The sequence below is a fragment of the Aquila chrysaetos genome, chromosome 21 (genome assembly GCF_900496995.4).
Source record: "Aquila chrysaetos chrysaetos chromosome 21, bAquChr1.4, whole genome shotgun sequence".
NCBI lineage: Eukaryota > Metazoa > Chordata > Aves > Accipitriformes > Accipitridae > Aquila > Aquila chrysaetos.
The window spans coordinates 849,609-866,225 of record NC_044024.1 but is presented as its reverse complement, the minus strand read 5'-3'; the positions used below and the strand labels follow the sequence as shown (position 1 = coordinate 866,225).

Genomic DNA, 16,617 nt, shown 5'->3' with positions numbered 1-16,617 from the left:
GGGGACCCTGTGTTTTCTGCAGAAGCTCTAAGGGACTTGCTGCTGCACTCAGAGGAACCGCTAGCACTGCAAGACCAAGCTGGCGGCTCCTTTCCCAGTAACCATCTGACAGCTAAAACCTTGTCCCAGACCAGCACCCCCTTCCCTCCGGGGAGGCAGGCACCATACTGCGTGAGCTGCAACCCTGCCCGCGCTGCCAGGCCAGGCAAGCTCCTGCACCCCACCGCTACCTGCTGCTCCATCGACCTCCCCGGTGGCTGATGCAGCAGCACCAAGGGCTCCCCTCACCTGAGGTCAGCTCTGCAGATGTGGGTCACTTTGGAGCGGCCCATGGCGCTGGGCTCGATGAGGTACTGGGACGTCAGCACGATGGCTTTGACACCTCCCTCCACCGGCAGCTTGTCGTGCTCCACCGAGATGGAGATGAGCAGGCAGGCTCCCCGTGGCAGGTCCGTGCACCAGCGCCTGTGGGACAGAGCGGCCCCGCTCAGCTCCCGACCCTGCGTGCCCACTCGTGGGCAGCCCCTGCCCAGACCTCGGGGTCCACAGCGGGAGCGGGGAGCTGTGGGAGCCCGTACAGCCTGGGGAGGAGCAGCCAGGCAGACGGGATCCACCAAACCAAGACCAAACCCTCCCGCTCGAGTCTTTCCCTGCCCTCACCGGAGCACCACGCAGTCCCTGCGCGGGTGGGGTGCCATGCTGTCCGTGACGTAGTGGTAGACCTCCATGTTCTTGTCCAGGGCCTCCACCACTTTGCTCTGCAATAGGTCCTCGTCCCAGAGGTGACGCTCCCGAAGCACCCGGTGCAGCACCATGGCAGGAGGAGCCTCGACATCCGTGGAGACCTTCCACAAGCGCAGAGGGTGCCCGTCCCCAACCTGACGGGCCGAGGTAAGGGTCAGGCAGGCTGTCCTGCTGGACCCCCACAGTGCTAACTCCCCCTCCCCGAGCGGCTCTACCAGTGGCTCCCACTGCCATGGAGCAGCACCATCACAGCTGCTGGCTAGAGAGGAGATGGGGTGGGCACAGGCAGCCAGCTCCTCTGCTAACCACATGGTGGGCTCTCTGCCAGGACTGCTGGGCACAAAGCACCCTCCACCCCACAGCTGTCCATCTCTCAGCCCCCCACTCTGGCCAGGGAAGGGGTTGCTGATCTCTCCTGGCATAAGAGAACAAGCACAAAAGGGCTGCTAGGAGGTCAGCAGGTGCCTGTAGGACCTGCGGCTCCCAGCAGTCATCCCATATGCATTTCCCCATGTGACACCAAGTCCCGCTCCGCACAGTGGCATTTACCTTTTTGCAGGAGAGCTCCGTGTTTAAGGGTCCTGGCGTGCTCAGCCACCCCTTGAATTTCTCTGATGACTCTTTGAGCAGGTTCTGGACACTCTGCTCGAAGTAGGAGTGTAAATCCTTGTTTTCCCCCTGACACAGTAAGTCAGTCAGGGGATGGGGATACGCATCTGCTGCCATATAGGAGCTGCTCAGCTGCAGCAAGATGTCGTGGGAGACCTACAAGCCAAGAGCATACAGATCTTCAGAAAGCCAGAGGGATCCTACGTGGACTTTGTGAGTCATCCTGGGCAGCTAGAAAACAGTAATTCCTCATCTCACCAAGGAGGGGGGAGAATGGACACAGCCTCCCTGGACATATGTTCTGCAGCTTGTGACATGAGATGCAGTTGGGATTTGCTCCTGGGGCTGACTGACCAGTGGCAGCTGCCCCACTGAAGGATGGGATGCCCTTCTCTCACCCCACACTGATTCTGCAGGACCAGCACCCTGCCAGCAAGGTCGCATCTCCCGCTGGCAGCACCCTGGGAAGGCAACACTGGGCTGGACACACCGCAGCCACCCACCTGGAAGAGCTTCTTGCAGTCGGTGATCATGTGGGAGAGCCCCTGCGTCGCAGCCATGTTCTCGTTGAGGTCCTTCTGGTCAGGCTTCCCCATGGTGCCCCTCTTATGTATCACCCTGCGGGGTAGCAGGCATCGCTGGGACCAGGTGGGCATCCCACCCACCTCTAGCCCCCCATTGCTCTGCTTTGCGTTGCAGAGTGGGGGACCCCCATATTGCAAAGCAGAGCAACGGGAGGGCCGTGTGAGAGCACATGCATTCCCACTATGCCTTGCCCCAGTTCAGTGGCCTCCTCCCAGGATGGACAGGGAAGGGGCAATGGGGAGACAGGGGCTGCAGGAAGGCTGGGGAGGCCAGAGCTAGTCCGACCCTTACCTTGGCGAGGTGCTTTCCTTCTTGGACACGTTGAGGTGGAAGATGGAGGGGGCCAGGCACACAGCCAGGTTCCCGGCGGTCATCTGGTTCTCCTCCGCGGAGGCAATGTCGCTCAGGAAGTAGAGCAGGGTCTGCAGCACCTCCCGGTTCTCATCCGGCATGAGGATAACGGCCGCCTGCACCGCCTGCAGCCGCTGCTCCTTCGACACGACTGCGGGCACAGGGCGAAGCTGGTGGTCAGTGGGTCCATCCCCATGGGCCACCACCCATCTCCATCACCTCTGTCCAAATGAATGGAGAGATGCCTCCTCCCTGGGAGACCCCGACTTTCGTCCCCAACCCAGGACTTACACTGGTAGATCTGCAGGAAGGTGTCCGTCAGCTTGCTGGTGAAGATGGGCTCTGGCAGGTCACGGAAATACTGCTTCAGCAGGTCAGCCACATCATACGCCGACTGCCCGTCGTAGTTGACGTTGTCGGGGCTGGTTTCGTTCATGTGCCGGAGCGCCTGAATCCGGGACTTCACCCCCGACTTTCGGAAAATGCCAACCTGCAAGGGAAGAGCGGGTCAGTGCTCAAGCGCAGAGCGGGCACCGACCTGGCAGGTGTCTGGGAGGACTCCCACAGGACAGGCAAGGAAGCCCCTTCCCCAAAGCCCTCACTCCCCTGCAACCCAGAGGAAAACCCTGAGTGAGGGACGGCCAAGGAGCCACTGGTGGGTATGGAGCTCCTACGTGCCCTCCCCACTTCACCACGGCCAAGCGCCACGAGAGGTGAACAAAAAGCACCCCTGCAAGCTTGGGCTTTTTTTCCCCAAATCACAGTGCTGCTGCACAGCAGCAGGTTTGGAGCGGTCAGCGGTCGCAGCATCACCTGGTCCAGGCACTGGCTGCGGATGTAGCGCATTGCCTGCTGGATGCTCTGCGGCAGGGGCTGCCCCGTCCGCTTCACGTTGATGATGGGCGGCACCCCGAAGACCATCTTGTCCCTGTAGTCGGGGACTTTACTCCGCTTCATGAACTTGGGCACAGTCCTGTGGGGTGAGACAGACAGATGTCAGTGCAGCAACGGCTCCCTCAGCACCACCTCGCAGAGGGGAGCAGGACGCCAGGTAACACGCACATACACGCACTTCTGCCATGTTTTAAATATAAGCAAGGCAGCTTTCGAGCAGGAACTGCAGCACCTTTTATTAAGCTAAAATTCTTTAATACTTGGCTACAAAAGGAAACCACTGCTCTCTTCCTTTGCTGCAGTATTTTTAATGCTCCACAAATGCCTGCAGCCCTCCTGGATGCAGATGATGCTGGGGGAGCCCAGGCGTCAGCCCCCAGCTCACACTTGCAAGGATGCCCACAGCCACACAGAGCAAAACCAGCTTTTGTTTCAGCTTTTTCCCCTCCCTCTCCACCATCTTCATCCCAGGCTGCAGGACATGGGCTGGGAGGCAGTGCCTGGCACAGCACAGAGCTGCAGCCTGTGCCCACCATGGGGGCACCGTCCCAGATCCCCCTTCCCACCAGCTCACCAAGTCCAGGCTTGCTTGTGGGGCACAGAGTACTTCTCCATGATAGCCGTGAGACGGAGCAGGGAGCACTTCTGGAGCAGGTTGAGCTGGGCAGAGGACTGGCGGTTGATCTCCAGGGAGGCAGAGTTCAGGCTGGGCCGGTGCGAGTTCTGGAAACTGTGCCAACGCAGCTTTCTGCAGGGAAAGGCTGGCGGTGAGAGCTGGCGATGCCAGGGAATGGCCTTTCCTTGCTCCGTGGCACCCACTGCTTTGGGGGAAGGTGCAGGCACAGCAGCAACCGGGCTGAGCCCAGCAATCCCAAAGCCAGCCCCAGTGCCAGGAGTGCTGCTTCCTCGCCCTGGGTGCTCACAAACCCCCTGCAAGAGGGTGCCAGGGGGAGTGCAAAAGATGCTTTCTCTTGCCTCAAAGGACTGCTCCCCCACCAGGTTCCCCTGAAACAACCAGCATCATCTCCACTTGCACTTCAGGCTCACTGCGCCTGCCCCACCACCCAAGGGCTGTGCTGGGCTGCAGCCCTGCCAGGAGAACTGGGGAGAGCTCAGATGCTCAGGGTGACACATGCCTGCAGGACCACCAGGCAGAGCAATGCCACGGCAAAGGGGACATCTCCAACACCCGCTTTCTCAAGAACAAAAGGCACCCCAATGAGGTAGTGCTCTCTTGGGAGCCTGCTAAAACCCTTCCCAAGTCTGTGCTGCTCCAGGAAGGCTCCTGCCAGCTGCTCTGGTGCATCCCCCAGCCCAGAAGGGACATTCCCAGCTAACAAAAACCCCCACCCCTCTTTACCCCTCCATGCCTGCCTGCAGGCACATCACCCTCCAGCATCAGCCTAGCAGGAGCTAGAAAAGTCACAGAATTCAGCAACGGCCGGAGTTTTCTTAAGGAAAGCACAAGGGAGCACTAGCACACTGGAAGAAAGTGCCTCCTTCATTTAGACCTGTTATTAGTAAATGAAAAACCATTTAATTACGGGTCTGTGCAGGCAGAGAGGTCGCAGCCTGTACACGACAAGCAGCAGGGCTGGCAGTGGTGGCTTGCAGCCGCCAGAGCGCACCACCGACCCGCGCTGCACCCCACCGCACCACAGTGCTGGTCCATCAGCATCTCCCTCCCTCCACCCCGCTTCTGCGACGAGGGACAGGGCGATCATCAACCCAGGGCTCGCAGGGCACCAGCCAGCACCCCTCCAGCAACACCTCCGGTGCTGCTCCCCCTGAGCCATGGGCTGTGCACCCCTGCTGTGGAAGCACCCATGGGATGGGGGAACAGGTTTGCGGTGGTCCCCTGGCCGGCAGCACGCTGGCAGCTCCAGGACGGAGCCCTTCCCAGGCACGATGGAGGGGAGGACGACGCAGCCCCAGCCCCAGCTTACCTGCAGGGCCTGGTGAGCGATGCTCCCACCCCCGAGTCCCGGCGCTCCCGCATCTCGGTCTCTTCGGCCTCGTTGAGGGAGTTGCCCGTGCTGTCAAAGTCGCTAGCAGAGGTGCCGACATCTGACATGGACCGCTCTTCAAAGTGCAGGTTGGAGGGTTCCCCTCCCGAGTCCGACTCCTCCTCCTCCTCTTCCTCCTCCTCGCCCCCCTCCTCCCCAGCCAGGTCGGGGGAGATGGCTTTATACCAGAGCTCCACCTTCTGCTGCAGCCCCCACATGTGCTGCAGTATGTCGTCGAGGTTCTCGTAAGTCACCTCCCCATCCTTGCAGAAATCCTCGCTGCTGCCGAACTCCGGCACGTTGTCGTACACGCTGACCCGGCTGCCCAGGGAGCTGCAGGAGCCCCGCCGGGGGCGGCAGGCGAAGCCCCGCGGGGAGGACGAGCCCTCCACGCTGCTGCTGCTGCCGCCCCCGCCGCCTCCCACCAGCCCGACGGGTGCGTTCCCCGATTTCCAGTGGGTCAGGGAGCTGCTGCCCAAGGGACACAAGCTCTCGATGGAGAGGGATTTGGGGAAGGTGCCCGGCTTGTGGTCCCGGGGGATGTAGACCAAGCAGTCCCCCCGGCGCGCCTGCCGGTGCTGGCACTCTCCAGCAGCCCAGTCGCCCCCGCCTGTGACGGCCGTTTCATAGTCCTCCAGGTAGACTCCGCTGCGTTTTGGGTTAGAGCTCACCTTGCTCCCACCTGACCCTAGCAGGCGGTTAGTCCTGTACGATACCGAGAAGAAGTGTTTTTTGCCATGGAAAGAGGCGGATATCCCTCTTTTAGAGGAGTTGCCCTTGGTGGCTGCAAGGTCCCCGTTACTCTTCAGGGAGCCCCATCCTGGAGTGGCTGCAATGCTGCCGTGTGGGGCCACCTTCTCTTCTGGGCTGGCTTTCTCTTTGTCCTTCCTTCGGAGGGACTCGATCCTCTTCAGGAAGCTGCGAGACCGTCGCTTCTTCGGCTTCTCCTTGGAGCCCTCACTGCGGCTCGAGGGCTGCTCTGGCAAGGAGCGCTCACTCAAGCTGCGGCTGGAGGCGGCGATGGTGGCGGTGGCGGCACGGATGGGGGACGGGGGGTCGGGCGGCGCGGCCCCGATGCCCAGCGTGCCGCCAGTGCTGCCCGCGCTGTGCAGGGACGCGGCCTCTGGGTTGGTGCTGAGATCCGTGAGGACGCTCTCATGGCTGGACGCCAGCCGCATGGTGGAGCTCAGGACCTCAGAGCCCTGGGAGAGGACGTCGACCGACCCCACCCGGGACCACCTCTTGCTGTCCCTCTGAAAAGCCCACCGGTCACTGATGGCACACAGGTCTTCCTCCTCGGAGTCTTCATTCTGTGGGCGGTTGAAAACAGGGGACGATCAGTCGGTTGGAGCCACGGAGGGTCGGCGCGGCCCCTCACCCCGCTCCCCCCCAGGACAAGCACCCCAGAGGAGGGCACAGCCACCAGCACGGCCACAAGCAGGGAAGAAAGCGGCGTGCGCACCCCCTTAAACCAGCTCCGATCCCCTTCAGCAACAGAGGGCTCCAGGAGCCACCAGGCATCACTTAGCCATGCCCGAGGGCCATACTGCACCAGGGAAGGGAAGGTGCTGCTTCCAGGCTATCTCTGGATAGCTCACAGGCAGTCGGGACACCCCTGCGGAGCCTCCCCGCAAACCCCCAGCCACACACGGCAGCGCAGCGAGGGATGCGGGGCGGCATCCCTTCCCAAGCCAAAATAAGGGCAGTCAGAACAAGCAGAGATACACGCAGTAATGATTTCCATATGCTAAACACCAAGCTGGCGTGCATTTTAAATGTATTATTCATTAATGGAAATATAAAAGTTTTTGTTATTAACATGCCAATATTAATTGTTGTTTGTGCCACACAGGCTGGTTCCACCTGTCCCTCTGGGGTCAGGCTTCCTCCCGGAGACCTGCTGCCGGGGGGTCTCAGAGCCCGGCTCAGCAGAGACCCTGAGGGTGATGCTGCAGGTTGCAGGCACACAGCCCTGCGCAGACCACCATGGCTGTGCCAGCATGGGTGTAACAACTCCTGCGTTTTGACTGCCGCTGCCAGAGCCTCGGAGAGGTGCGGGGGCCCAGGGCGAACACAGGCGCCCGCTAATTCAGCCAGGCACCTCTGGGGCCGTGTCTGTCCTGGGAGATGGTGAAACAAACGGACAGCAGTGCTGGGTGCTGCTGCGTGCCCTGGGGCAGTTCTGGAGCAGGCCAGTGTTATTACTGAACACAGACCTGCTGCCCCAGCAGCACGCACACATTCCCCCGCGCCCCTCAGCACCTCTCCTGCCCTTGAACGCCCAGGACGTACCTGTTTACGCTGAAAGTGAACTTCCAGCTTCATGGAGGCACATGTGTTCAGGGTCATCAGCCTCCTGCAAGAAAATAAGAGAGGCTTTACCCCAGTCCTGGCCGCTGCTGAGGCGGCAGTGCTTGCTTTTTCTTTTTTTTTTTTTTTCCCATTTCTGTCTCAGAGCCCTTGTTGTGCACTGTCACCCAGCAGCTGTGGCTCCAGGGATCAGAGGGACACGCGGAGCCCGGCACAGCTCCAATCCTGCTCCCAGGGGAGCGCAGCCCCACAAGCTGCACCCCTGCCCGCAGAGCTCTGCAGGCACCCCACACCTCTGCCCCCAGCCCAGGCACCCAGTCACAGGAACCTTCAGCATCGCAGCCAAGGCATGAAACCGCTCGAGCGGCACAAGCCCTCGGTCGTGCACCAGCTAGGATTTTGCAAGCGTAGCCACCGGAGCGGCACTCTGCTCCCTCCGCGCAGGCACCGGGACGTCCCAGCCGTGCCTAAATGCCTGCAGCCACCCCAGCACCCCACGTTTGCTCTCCCACGACCGCAGCATCAAAGGATGCCGGGGCCACGCAGCTGCCGGCCACCTCGTTTGCCAGGCATCCCGGCTCCCTCCGTCTGCTGAGGGTTTGCCTTGGCCGTGAGCTGGCCCCACCGACGGCTGTGGGGGGCAGCCGTGCCCCCCACCCCGCTGCCTGCAGGAGAGCATCCCGGCCCCAAGGGCTGCCAGGGGCGTTTCTGCTATGTCTGAGGGCACATGCCAGGGCTTGGGGAGACCTGTTCCCTCGAGCACGGCTGCCAGGGACCCTTGGGGTAGGGCTGGCCCCCAGCCGAGACCTTCACCTTTCTCTAGCCTACAGCTTCAAGACCTGGGTTTTTTTCCTTTACACAAGTGAATGAATCTCCAGTTAATTCACTTTAATTAGCACCTTCATGAACGCTACTACAAGCACTTTTGTTCCAGCGTGCAAGTACCATGTCTGCACAGCCAAAAAACAAACCTCAGGGACACGTCACCAGAAATTTGACTAATGCCCCTCTTGCAAACCCACTGAAATCCCCTGACTGAGAGTGTCATCCTGCAGCAGGATTAAATGCATGAATCTGACAGAGGGAGCAAGATGGGAGCACACATGTGCTAGGAGGGAAGAGAACACATCCAGGGGATTCATTTTCTTGGAAGAGCTGCATTTTCCAGTGTCCTTCTAGACCTTTTTGTTAGGCAAACGCTGCACGGGGCCACCTCAGGGACCCCAGAGACAGCTTGGCAGGGCCAGGAACATTCCTGCCCTGCATGGCCCACCCAGCCGCACTGGGCAGGGATGACCTGCTCCGGGTTATTAGAGTAAAACAATATCAGAAGCTCCTGCAACCAGCCAGGCAATGACAAAAGGACCCCAAAGCTCAGACAGGGCAGGATGGTCAGAGACCTCTCGTTACCTCCCACCGCACTGCCACTACCGGATGGAAAAACCAGGAGCTCACCGGGCACCTGGGAAGCGGCACAGGGGATCCCCTCCTGCCCGGCACAGCAGCCTCTCTTGGGAAAACTAGTAAGTAACAGACCCTTTTCCCATCCCTTCTCTGTTCTGTTCGGCAGCAGCGTGCGTGGGAGGGACGGCGAGAGGCAGCGCTCGTTCCTCGGCGTGGAGTCAGCGCGGGGGCACGGGCGCGATGATGTGGCCCGACAGCCAAGGCAGGGCTGAGTCACCCGCAGCGCCAGGCGACACGCAGCCCGTCCGGACAGACAGACTGTCCAGAGGGACAGACGCTGGGGCGGGGGGGGTCCCTCCTTTTGGGTGTTAGCTCTTGCTCACACTGGCAGCACTGGGAGGGTTCTTCTCCCCAAAACACAGGCTGCCTCCCCTGCAGCAACACACCCGGCAGCACCTCCCGGAGCTATTTTCAGCCCTGCTGCTGCAAGGAGTAGCGTGTCCTGGTGGAAAATGTACGGCAGGGCCGCGTTGCCAGGCAGCGGGATGACTAACGTCACACGAAGCCAGCGAGCACTTGTGAACGCAGAGATCCTTGGTCAGAGCGGCCGACGGAGCGGTTGTTCCAGGGAAGAGGAGGGACCCACCAGCGCAGACTTCACCTGCGCAAAGCAAATCACGGTGCAAAGCAAACCGACAGCACCCAAACCCCTGCCGTGAGCACCCGCAGCTCCTAACGACCCGCACAAAGCGCTACACTGCACCACGCTGCTCAGCAAATCCCTCGCTGCGTGTTTTCTCTCTGTTTTCTCTCTTACGCAGGCAGCACGTGCCTGATGACTGAGTGAAACTCTGTCCGTGGACGCGATTTCGTCCACGGGGACTTTGACCTGAATCTGCCTTACACCAACAACCAAGCAAGACCCCTTCACTCTGATGCAAAGACATGGTTTCCAAACTCTGTTTTGTTCTCAGAGATGTTATGAAGCATCCTTGCAAAATAAAGCAACATAAAACACACCCTGGGCAGACATAGCTCCCTCCCCTGGGGACCACAGCTGGTGAGCAGCCACGCAGGGCAGCTGGCGGTGGAAGGGGAGAGCCTGGGCTGCGGGGACAGCAGAACCGGGTCTCTCTTTACACCTCTGCTCAGTTTGACAGTTCAGCTCTGACTAATCCATTTCTAATCGAGCTCTACGGGCCAGAGGTACACAAGCGTGAAATTAAAATGCAGCCCGAAAGTCACACAAAGACGAGAATTATTCCTGGGAAATGTTTCTGTTCTCCAGCAGCTCTGGATGTTCAAAGCAAAACCGCTGTTTCCCTGGCACCACCCAACAGCCAGCAACGCTTTCCGACTCAAAAGACTAACGCATCCCAAACCCCTCACTGCGGAGGGAGCGACAGCGCCCGAGCGGGCTCTGAGCCGCAGCCGGGGTGCAAGGCAGGCACCCCACAGCACCCACCGCCCCATCGGCCCCAGGACCACAGGCAGCTGCCCTGAGCCCTCGCTCAGGGTACGTCCTCACGCTGGCTCTGCTGCCTGCAGCCATGGAGGGCTGCAAGGGAGTGTTACCTGCACAGGGATTTGAGGGAGTCCTGGTCCAGGAAGCTGTGGTCCTTCTTCACAGCGCTGATGTCGAGAGGGAACAACGAGTCTGGGGAGGAAAGCGAGAGGAAAATCAGTGGTGGTTTCCGAGCCAGCTGCTCTATCAGGCACAAGGGCCAGCGGTGAGCGTGGGAGGAGGGAGATGCTGTGAGGAGCAAGAGGAGGAGAGATGTCGAGGATGGAGAGGTGGGGAAGCAGGAGAGCAGCAGAGGGGAAAGGCGTGGGAGGCTTCTAGGCCATGAGTACGAGTCGGAAGAAGCCGGGACGGCTAGGGCATCGCATTGCCACCAGGAGCTGCCACCCGTGACAGTGGGAGGGGAACCTACGGAGAGGGACGGTCCTGCCGAGCCGGCTGGGAGGCAGCTCTCTGTGGGCAGGACTTGACCCAGGCTCCTGGCAGCGGTTCCTCCCGAGGGACCACTTTTTGCCCACAGCTCCAGGAGGCAGCCAGCAAAGGGCAAGAGCAAGACACAGAGCGGGCTGGCATGGAGGGTCTGGGGATGCTCTGGTGCCATGGCAGTGAGCACAAGCCAAGTGCAGAGGTGGGAGGGATGAGTCAGGCAGAGAAGGGTGGAAACAAGCCCCACTGGGCTGGGAGTGGGAGGGCTTGCAGCAGCCCAGATGCTGGGAGGGGATCAGTGTCGTGCAGCAGATACCCCTCGCTTCACCTCCTCCTCAGACAGCTTCCCCCTTGCAGGACAAACAACCCGGTCACTGCACCAGGGACCTTGGTGTGCCCGGGACAGTTAAAGCCCATGGGAAAGGCTCCTGCTAGGCTGGGGTGCTGGGCTGGCTTTAGCACTTGGTGATGTGAGCTGATTCAGAAATAAACACCAGCCCTTCGCGGTGCTTTCACACGCCCACGCAGGTACCCTGCGCATCTCTGCTCCCAGCTGAGCACATCTGGAGCCCAGGCTGCCGTCTGCACGCACCACAGGGGGATAGGACCCCTCGGCACCTCGTGGTGGTTTTTGGAGAGCAGCCACCTCCCTGCCACTGCCCAAGAGACATCTTGGTGCCCCGTGAGGCAATACATTACACACGCATTGATCACTCATCAATGACTCCCTTCTCCCACGGATCCCCCAGGGCCAAGAAAGCCTCTCAGGTCCCCAGGGGAGAGCTAGGAGCTGCTAAGAGGTCGCCCAGGGGCAAGAAAGCTGTACCGGTATGGTGGTACAGTAGATCTAGCATCTCATTCAATCCTCTCCATGCCTCAAAGGCCATGGGTCAGGTCTCCGCAGGCAGATACGCTCATGGCGTCGGGGCAGTAGCTGGAGGAACACCCCAAGGCGGTATACACCCAGGGTCTTTGGGCAGTGCTCTTTCCAGGTAAGTTAGGTGAGGGTGGCGAGGTGCCCAAGGGCCTCCATCCAGTTCCCTGCTCATCTCTGTGCACTTGAAGACAGCTCTGCTGGGATCAGGTATGTAGGACCTGGACCATTAACCGCAAGTGTCTAAGCCCGGCTGTTAATGAAGCTATCGAGTGCAATTACCAAGGGGACACTGAGCCCTGCCAGCTGGGGAGAAAAACAGAATGAAACGCTCAGAGGATGTGGAAAGTTTTGCTCAGAGAGGCTGGAAAAAGGGTCAGTTTATTCACAGACTCCAGCACCCAGCACCCGCTCCTCGCCGCCCCGGGGCTGTAAGCACTACTGAGGGCCAACACCTGGGGCTGGGTCTCCCCTGCAGGAATCCGGCCATTCCTTGCACGTGGCCGTGCAAGGAGCCTGCCCCCTAAAATAGAAACCAGAGGCAAACAGGCAGCCTGTAAAGCCATCACCCGGGGGGCAAGAGCGTGGCTCCCGCGCACGTGTTGCGGGGGGCAGTGGAAGTGCCCAGCCGAACAATAGCCATCGCTGCAGCCTGCCGGAGACCCGGCTTCCCGCTATTGTCCCGGCCAGCCGGGGCCGGCTGCAGCCACCGCTCTTCGGCACTGGCCCCCCCGGCAGGGACCAGCGGTCCTGCCACGGGTTTGAAGTAAACACAGCTGAGCCGGAGGTGAGACCCACCACCAGAGCCACCCTGCAAACCGCCCGTGGGTGCATGGCAGAGGAGGTGGGAGCGGGTCCGTCGGGGGGGTCTGCCCATCCCCAGTGGCCCAGGAGCCATGCGGCACAAGGACCCGGTCTGCTCCGGGCACGGCTTGCTGCGTGCTCAGAAAGCGCAGACCTTGCTGCCAAATAGCGTATCGGGGCAGGGCAGGAGCTGCAGGACGTGTCAGCGGGGAGGGAGGGAGGAAATGCTCACTCTCCGCATTACCTACGTTGGCTGCCTCTGCACTCCCACCCACTGCAAACACTCACTGAGCTCCTTAAGAGCCGATGGCTCTCCAAAGCCTGCCTGCCCTTGGCCCGAGCAGCCGCCCCGGGGACTCCTCGCAGCCCTGCCTGAAGGGGAAAAGTTCAGGAATGCAGAAAAGTTAACAGCATGGCTGGCTCTCCGGCCACAGCCAAGTCTGAGGGCTTAAAGTTTTAACACACGATCATGTAATTAGTAAACAATCCTCTCCGTCCTCTTCCCAGAGCTTTGTGAGCTCTCCCTGCAGCCCCCCTTGGTATTTGATTGAGATACAGGATACAAGACCACGTACAGAGCAGGGACTGGGATCAGCAGGAGGAGGCAGCTCTCACCTTCGTAAAGCTGGGCATACTGAGGGAATCCCGCCGCTCGCAGCCAGTCACAAGCTTTCTTGGCTTCGATTTCTGAAAGAAAGCAAAGAACCAGCCTGAGCATCCCAGCCGGCAGCAGCGATGCTCCCCGCAGCAGCAGCCCGCTCCCCGCCAGCTCCCACGGCACCCGAGCCCGTGTTTCATGTGCACAAAGCGGAGGAAAAGACCGGCTGCAGGAACGGGAGCCGGGGAGCCCACGGGTGTGCTGGCGGGCAGCGATGCCCGCGCGCAGAGGGGCTCTCTGCCCAAGGGAGCAGAAACTGCTCGGCTTTAGCCTCTCCGCTAGCACAAGGCAAAGAGGAGGAGGTAACACAGGAGTGATAAGGCCGCAAGATGCAATCTTGACCTCCTGATGAACCATTTCATTTCTGAACCCACCAAACCAAATACAGTACTTTGCCAGCCAAGAGAGGAAGATCTTTATTTTTAATAATTAGTTCAGAGCTCATCAAAGCTTACGGACGGTCACTTGTGCAAACATCCTCCAGAAAAGCCTGCCAAAGAAACCTTTCCTTCTCCTTCCTCCTTCCCACCACCCCGGATCACCACACCTCTTCTTTCAAGCTGGCGTTCATTCTGGCAGGCACCAAAACCCTGATGGTTTTCTACACCCCCCTGCCTGGCCAGTTCCCATCCCTCACACGTGGTTCAGCTATCGCCTGGATGAGCCCATCCAACAACCAGCACTATTTTCTGGGAAATTTCTCAAATCTACAGAACTTGAGGAAAACCAGCCCAAAGCTCACACAGCCAAAGCAAGCTGCTGCCCAGTGTCAGCAGTCCATCGGTCTGCTGAGATTTATACTGCCGAGGGTGACAAACATTTGACCTCAAGTGTAGAAAATGCAATGGCAGTTTCAGGGTCTCGCCCGTCCCTCTGGAAGGCGCCACCCAGCACAGACTGGACTGACGCCGAATCCACCCAGAGCAGATTGCAGTGAAACACTCCAATTTAATCACCATCCATCAACAGCCTCAGCCGAGAGCTCTGGCTGCATTTCCAACTACAAAGATATAGAAGGGGAAAAAAAAAAAAAAAAAAAAAAAGCTCAAAACAAGCAGTTCAGTTAGGGACGGGCCCAAGCCAAAACCCTGGACCCAAATACTTCAGAAGTTTTGGGAAGAAGTTTTGGAATTAGCATCTGCATCTGGGTCCAAACTGTGCAGCTGTCCTTAACCATGCCGTGAACCCAGCCAAAATCTGGGGCTGACCCCTCCTGCCCTTGACAGAGCTCAAACCCAGTAACCCCAGCAGAGACCTCAGCCCTGGAGCTCGACTGGGTCAGCCCAGTCCCCACAGAGACTGCATTCCTCCCGTGCGCCCCGGCACCTCCGCAGGGGAAGGTGCCCCACGGCTGCGACTGTCCAGCCGGGAGGGGACCGAGACTCACGGTCCATGTGAGTGGTACTTGGTCATGACAGCTCCGGAGAGCAGAACCCTCCCGCATCCGCAGAGCAGGCAGGGTCCGAGGATGGGCATTTCCCACAGCCCCCTGGCCAATGGACCTGCCAGACCCCCCTCCTGCTTTGCTCCTCCGTCGCTGGCCATGGGGCCATGACGGCCAGAGGCTGCGGTTCAGGGTGCCCCCAGCCAAGAACAGAAACACCAACCTCCCAACCCGCTATTGCCCCACGACGTCCGGACCCCCCGCTGCCCCCAGGGAGGGATGGCTCCGGCATCTCCCCCCAGAGAGGACAGCGGAGGGAAGGGCAGCCAGGAGCAGAGCCGCGTGCCGAGCTTACCCCTGACGGCGGAGGGGCTGAACTGGTAGAAGAGCATGGCCGGGGTGCCGATCGGCACCGCTCCGCCGGCCGGGGGACGCGCGGGAGCCGGGGGACGCCCAGCGTGGCCACGGCCACCCCGCCGGGCTGGGGAGCAGCCGGGGGCCAGGGCTGCAGCCCGCAGCAGGATGCTCCTGCGCAGGACTGAGCTCGGCCGCCCATCGCCCCGGTGGAAACGAGGAGTCAGAGCACGACATTTCCTTCCTCTTCGCAGCCTCCTCCCGGCACAGGGGCTGGCGGGGAGGCGGGGGGAGAGGGCGAGCGTACCTCTCCTCGCCCCATTTTGGAGCCAGGTCCCAGGCATCGCCTGCTGCGGCGAGTCCTGCAACCCTGCCCGGAGCCCCACGCAGCAGGGAGCAAGCCCACCAAGGGCAGGGGGGCTCTGCCCACCCCAGGCATCAAAGCGCTGGCACAGAAAAGGTTTCCAAGTGTTCGTGTCCCGGACAGAGCCAGCAGCCAGCTTCCTCCTCCCGCCCGCCCTTCCCACAGACATGCTTTCCCAGGGAAGCGCAGGAAAGGACGGGCAGGCGAACGCTCCTGCCGAACACACGAGCGGGTGGTGAACTGCCCACGGGGGGCACGGCTGCGGTGGCAGCACCAGGGCCACGGCCGGACGGCGTGCTCGGGGTCACCCATTGCAACGCGTGTCGCCAGCCCTCCCCACCGCCTCCCCGGGAGCTTCACTGCCGGGGTAAGGTGACGGGGGTCCCAAAGCCCGCACCGGAGAGCCGGCAGCACAAGCGCCTGCCTGCAGCCTCTGCTGGAAATCCAGTCTGAGCCCCTGGGGATGCTGCCTGGAGACCCACCGCTGCCTCGAGCCGAGCAGAACAGCCACGAGCAGCAGCAATGGAGATGGGTTTCCAACAGGGCTGCATCTCCAGACATGCAGATTCTGTGACATCTAATAAAGGCTCGTCGCACACTACACCCACCCCTCAGCGGGGCCAGGAAGAGGGTCTCGTTGCCTCCTCTGCTCAGCAAATGATTTTCACAAGCTTGTAGCAACTTAATATCTTTGCAATCTGAAGTTTAAATGTGGCGGAAATGATCCCATTCGAATTGTATTGCGGGAGGAGCAGGCAGGCAGACACCGGCAGACAGGCACATAAACACGCACAGAGCCCGTGCTTCCCTAAGAAACAAGAGGATAAATCTCACAAAGCTGTCTTCCCACCACACGCCGAAGCCAACCTCGGAGGAGCCCAAACACACCTGGCACACGGGCACCCGCTGCCGCAGAGCCGGAGTCGCGCGTGCCAGCCACGCACCGGGGTGCTCGGCTCCCCCCCGGCACCTCACGGCTCCTCACCGAGGAATGAGCAGCAGATGAAGATGAGACACAAAAGATGGCATCGCTTCCACCCAGGGTCTGCGGCAGGGGAAGAGGGGCTGGCGGGTTCCTGGTCTTTTCAGCTGGGTTTCCTAAGAAGACTTGCGCAAGCCTTCTCCGTCTGCATGTCTGCATCACCGCGGCCGTCAGTACCACCACCAACCTGCCGGCCACCTTCACCCACATCTGACAGAGGAGCAAAGACACGCACACACACAAAGCTGCTAACCAGGTTCACGAATGCAGACAGGGAAGGTAGATGAGCGGCCCCGTCACGTCTCCTGCTTCAGAGGAAGCTCTCCACGTGAGATGAGCCCTCAGT

The 16,617-nt window shown here is 60.5% G+C and overlaps 1 protein-coding gene across 10 annotated transcripts in view; it reads right to left on the bottom strand.

The window, feature by feature from the left end:
* STARD8 (StAR related lipid transfer domain containing 8) overlaps positions 1-16,617 on the bottom strand; it is a 90,522-nt gene that overhangs the window by 2,331 nt on the left and 71,574 nt on the right. For 9 of the 10 annotated variants that reach the window (XM_041119095.1, XM_029996912.2, XM_041119096.1 and 6 more), the window contains 12 exons: positions 13,145-13,216; positions 10,479-10,560; positions 7,482-7,545; positions 5,130-6,499; positions 3,758-3,931; positions 3,103-3,262; positions 2,581-2,779; positions 2,230-2,440; positions 1,857-1,971; positions 1,294-1,509; positions 661-878; positions 289-465 (listed from right to left, as the gene is read on the bottom strand). In XM_041119095.1, coding sequence (XP_040975029.1) covers positions 289-465; positions 661-878; positions 1,294-1,509; positions 1,857-1,971; positions 2,230-2,440; positions 2,581-2,779; positions 3,103-3,262; positions 3,758-3,931; positions 5,130-6,499; positions 7,482-7,545; positions 10,479-10,560; positions 13,145-13,216 — 3,058 coding nt within the window. Of the gene's footprint in view, positions 1-288; positions 466-660; positions 879-1,293; positions 1,510-1,856; positions 1,972-2,229; positions 2,441-2,580; positions 2,780-3,102; positions 3,263-3,757; positions 3,932-5,129; positions 6,500-7,481; positions 7,546-10,478; positions 10,561-13,144; positions 13,217-14,926; positions 15,045-16,617 lie in introns of those variants that run through there. The other variant, XM_029996917.2, reaches the window with a different exon arrangement.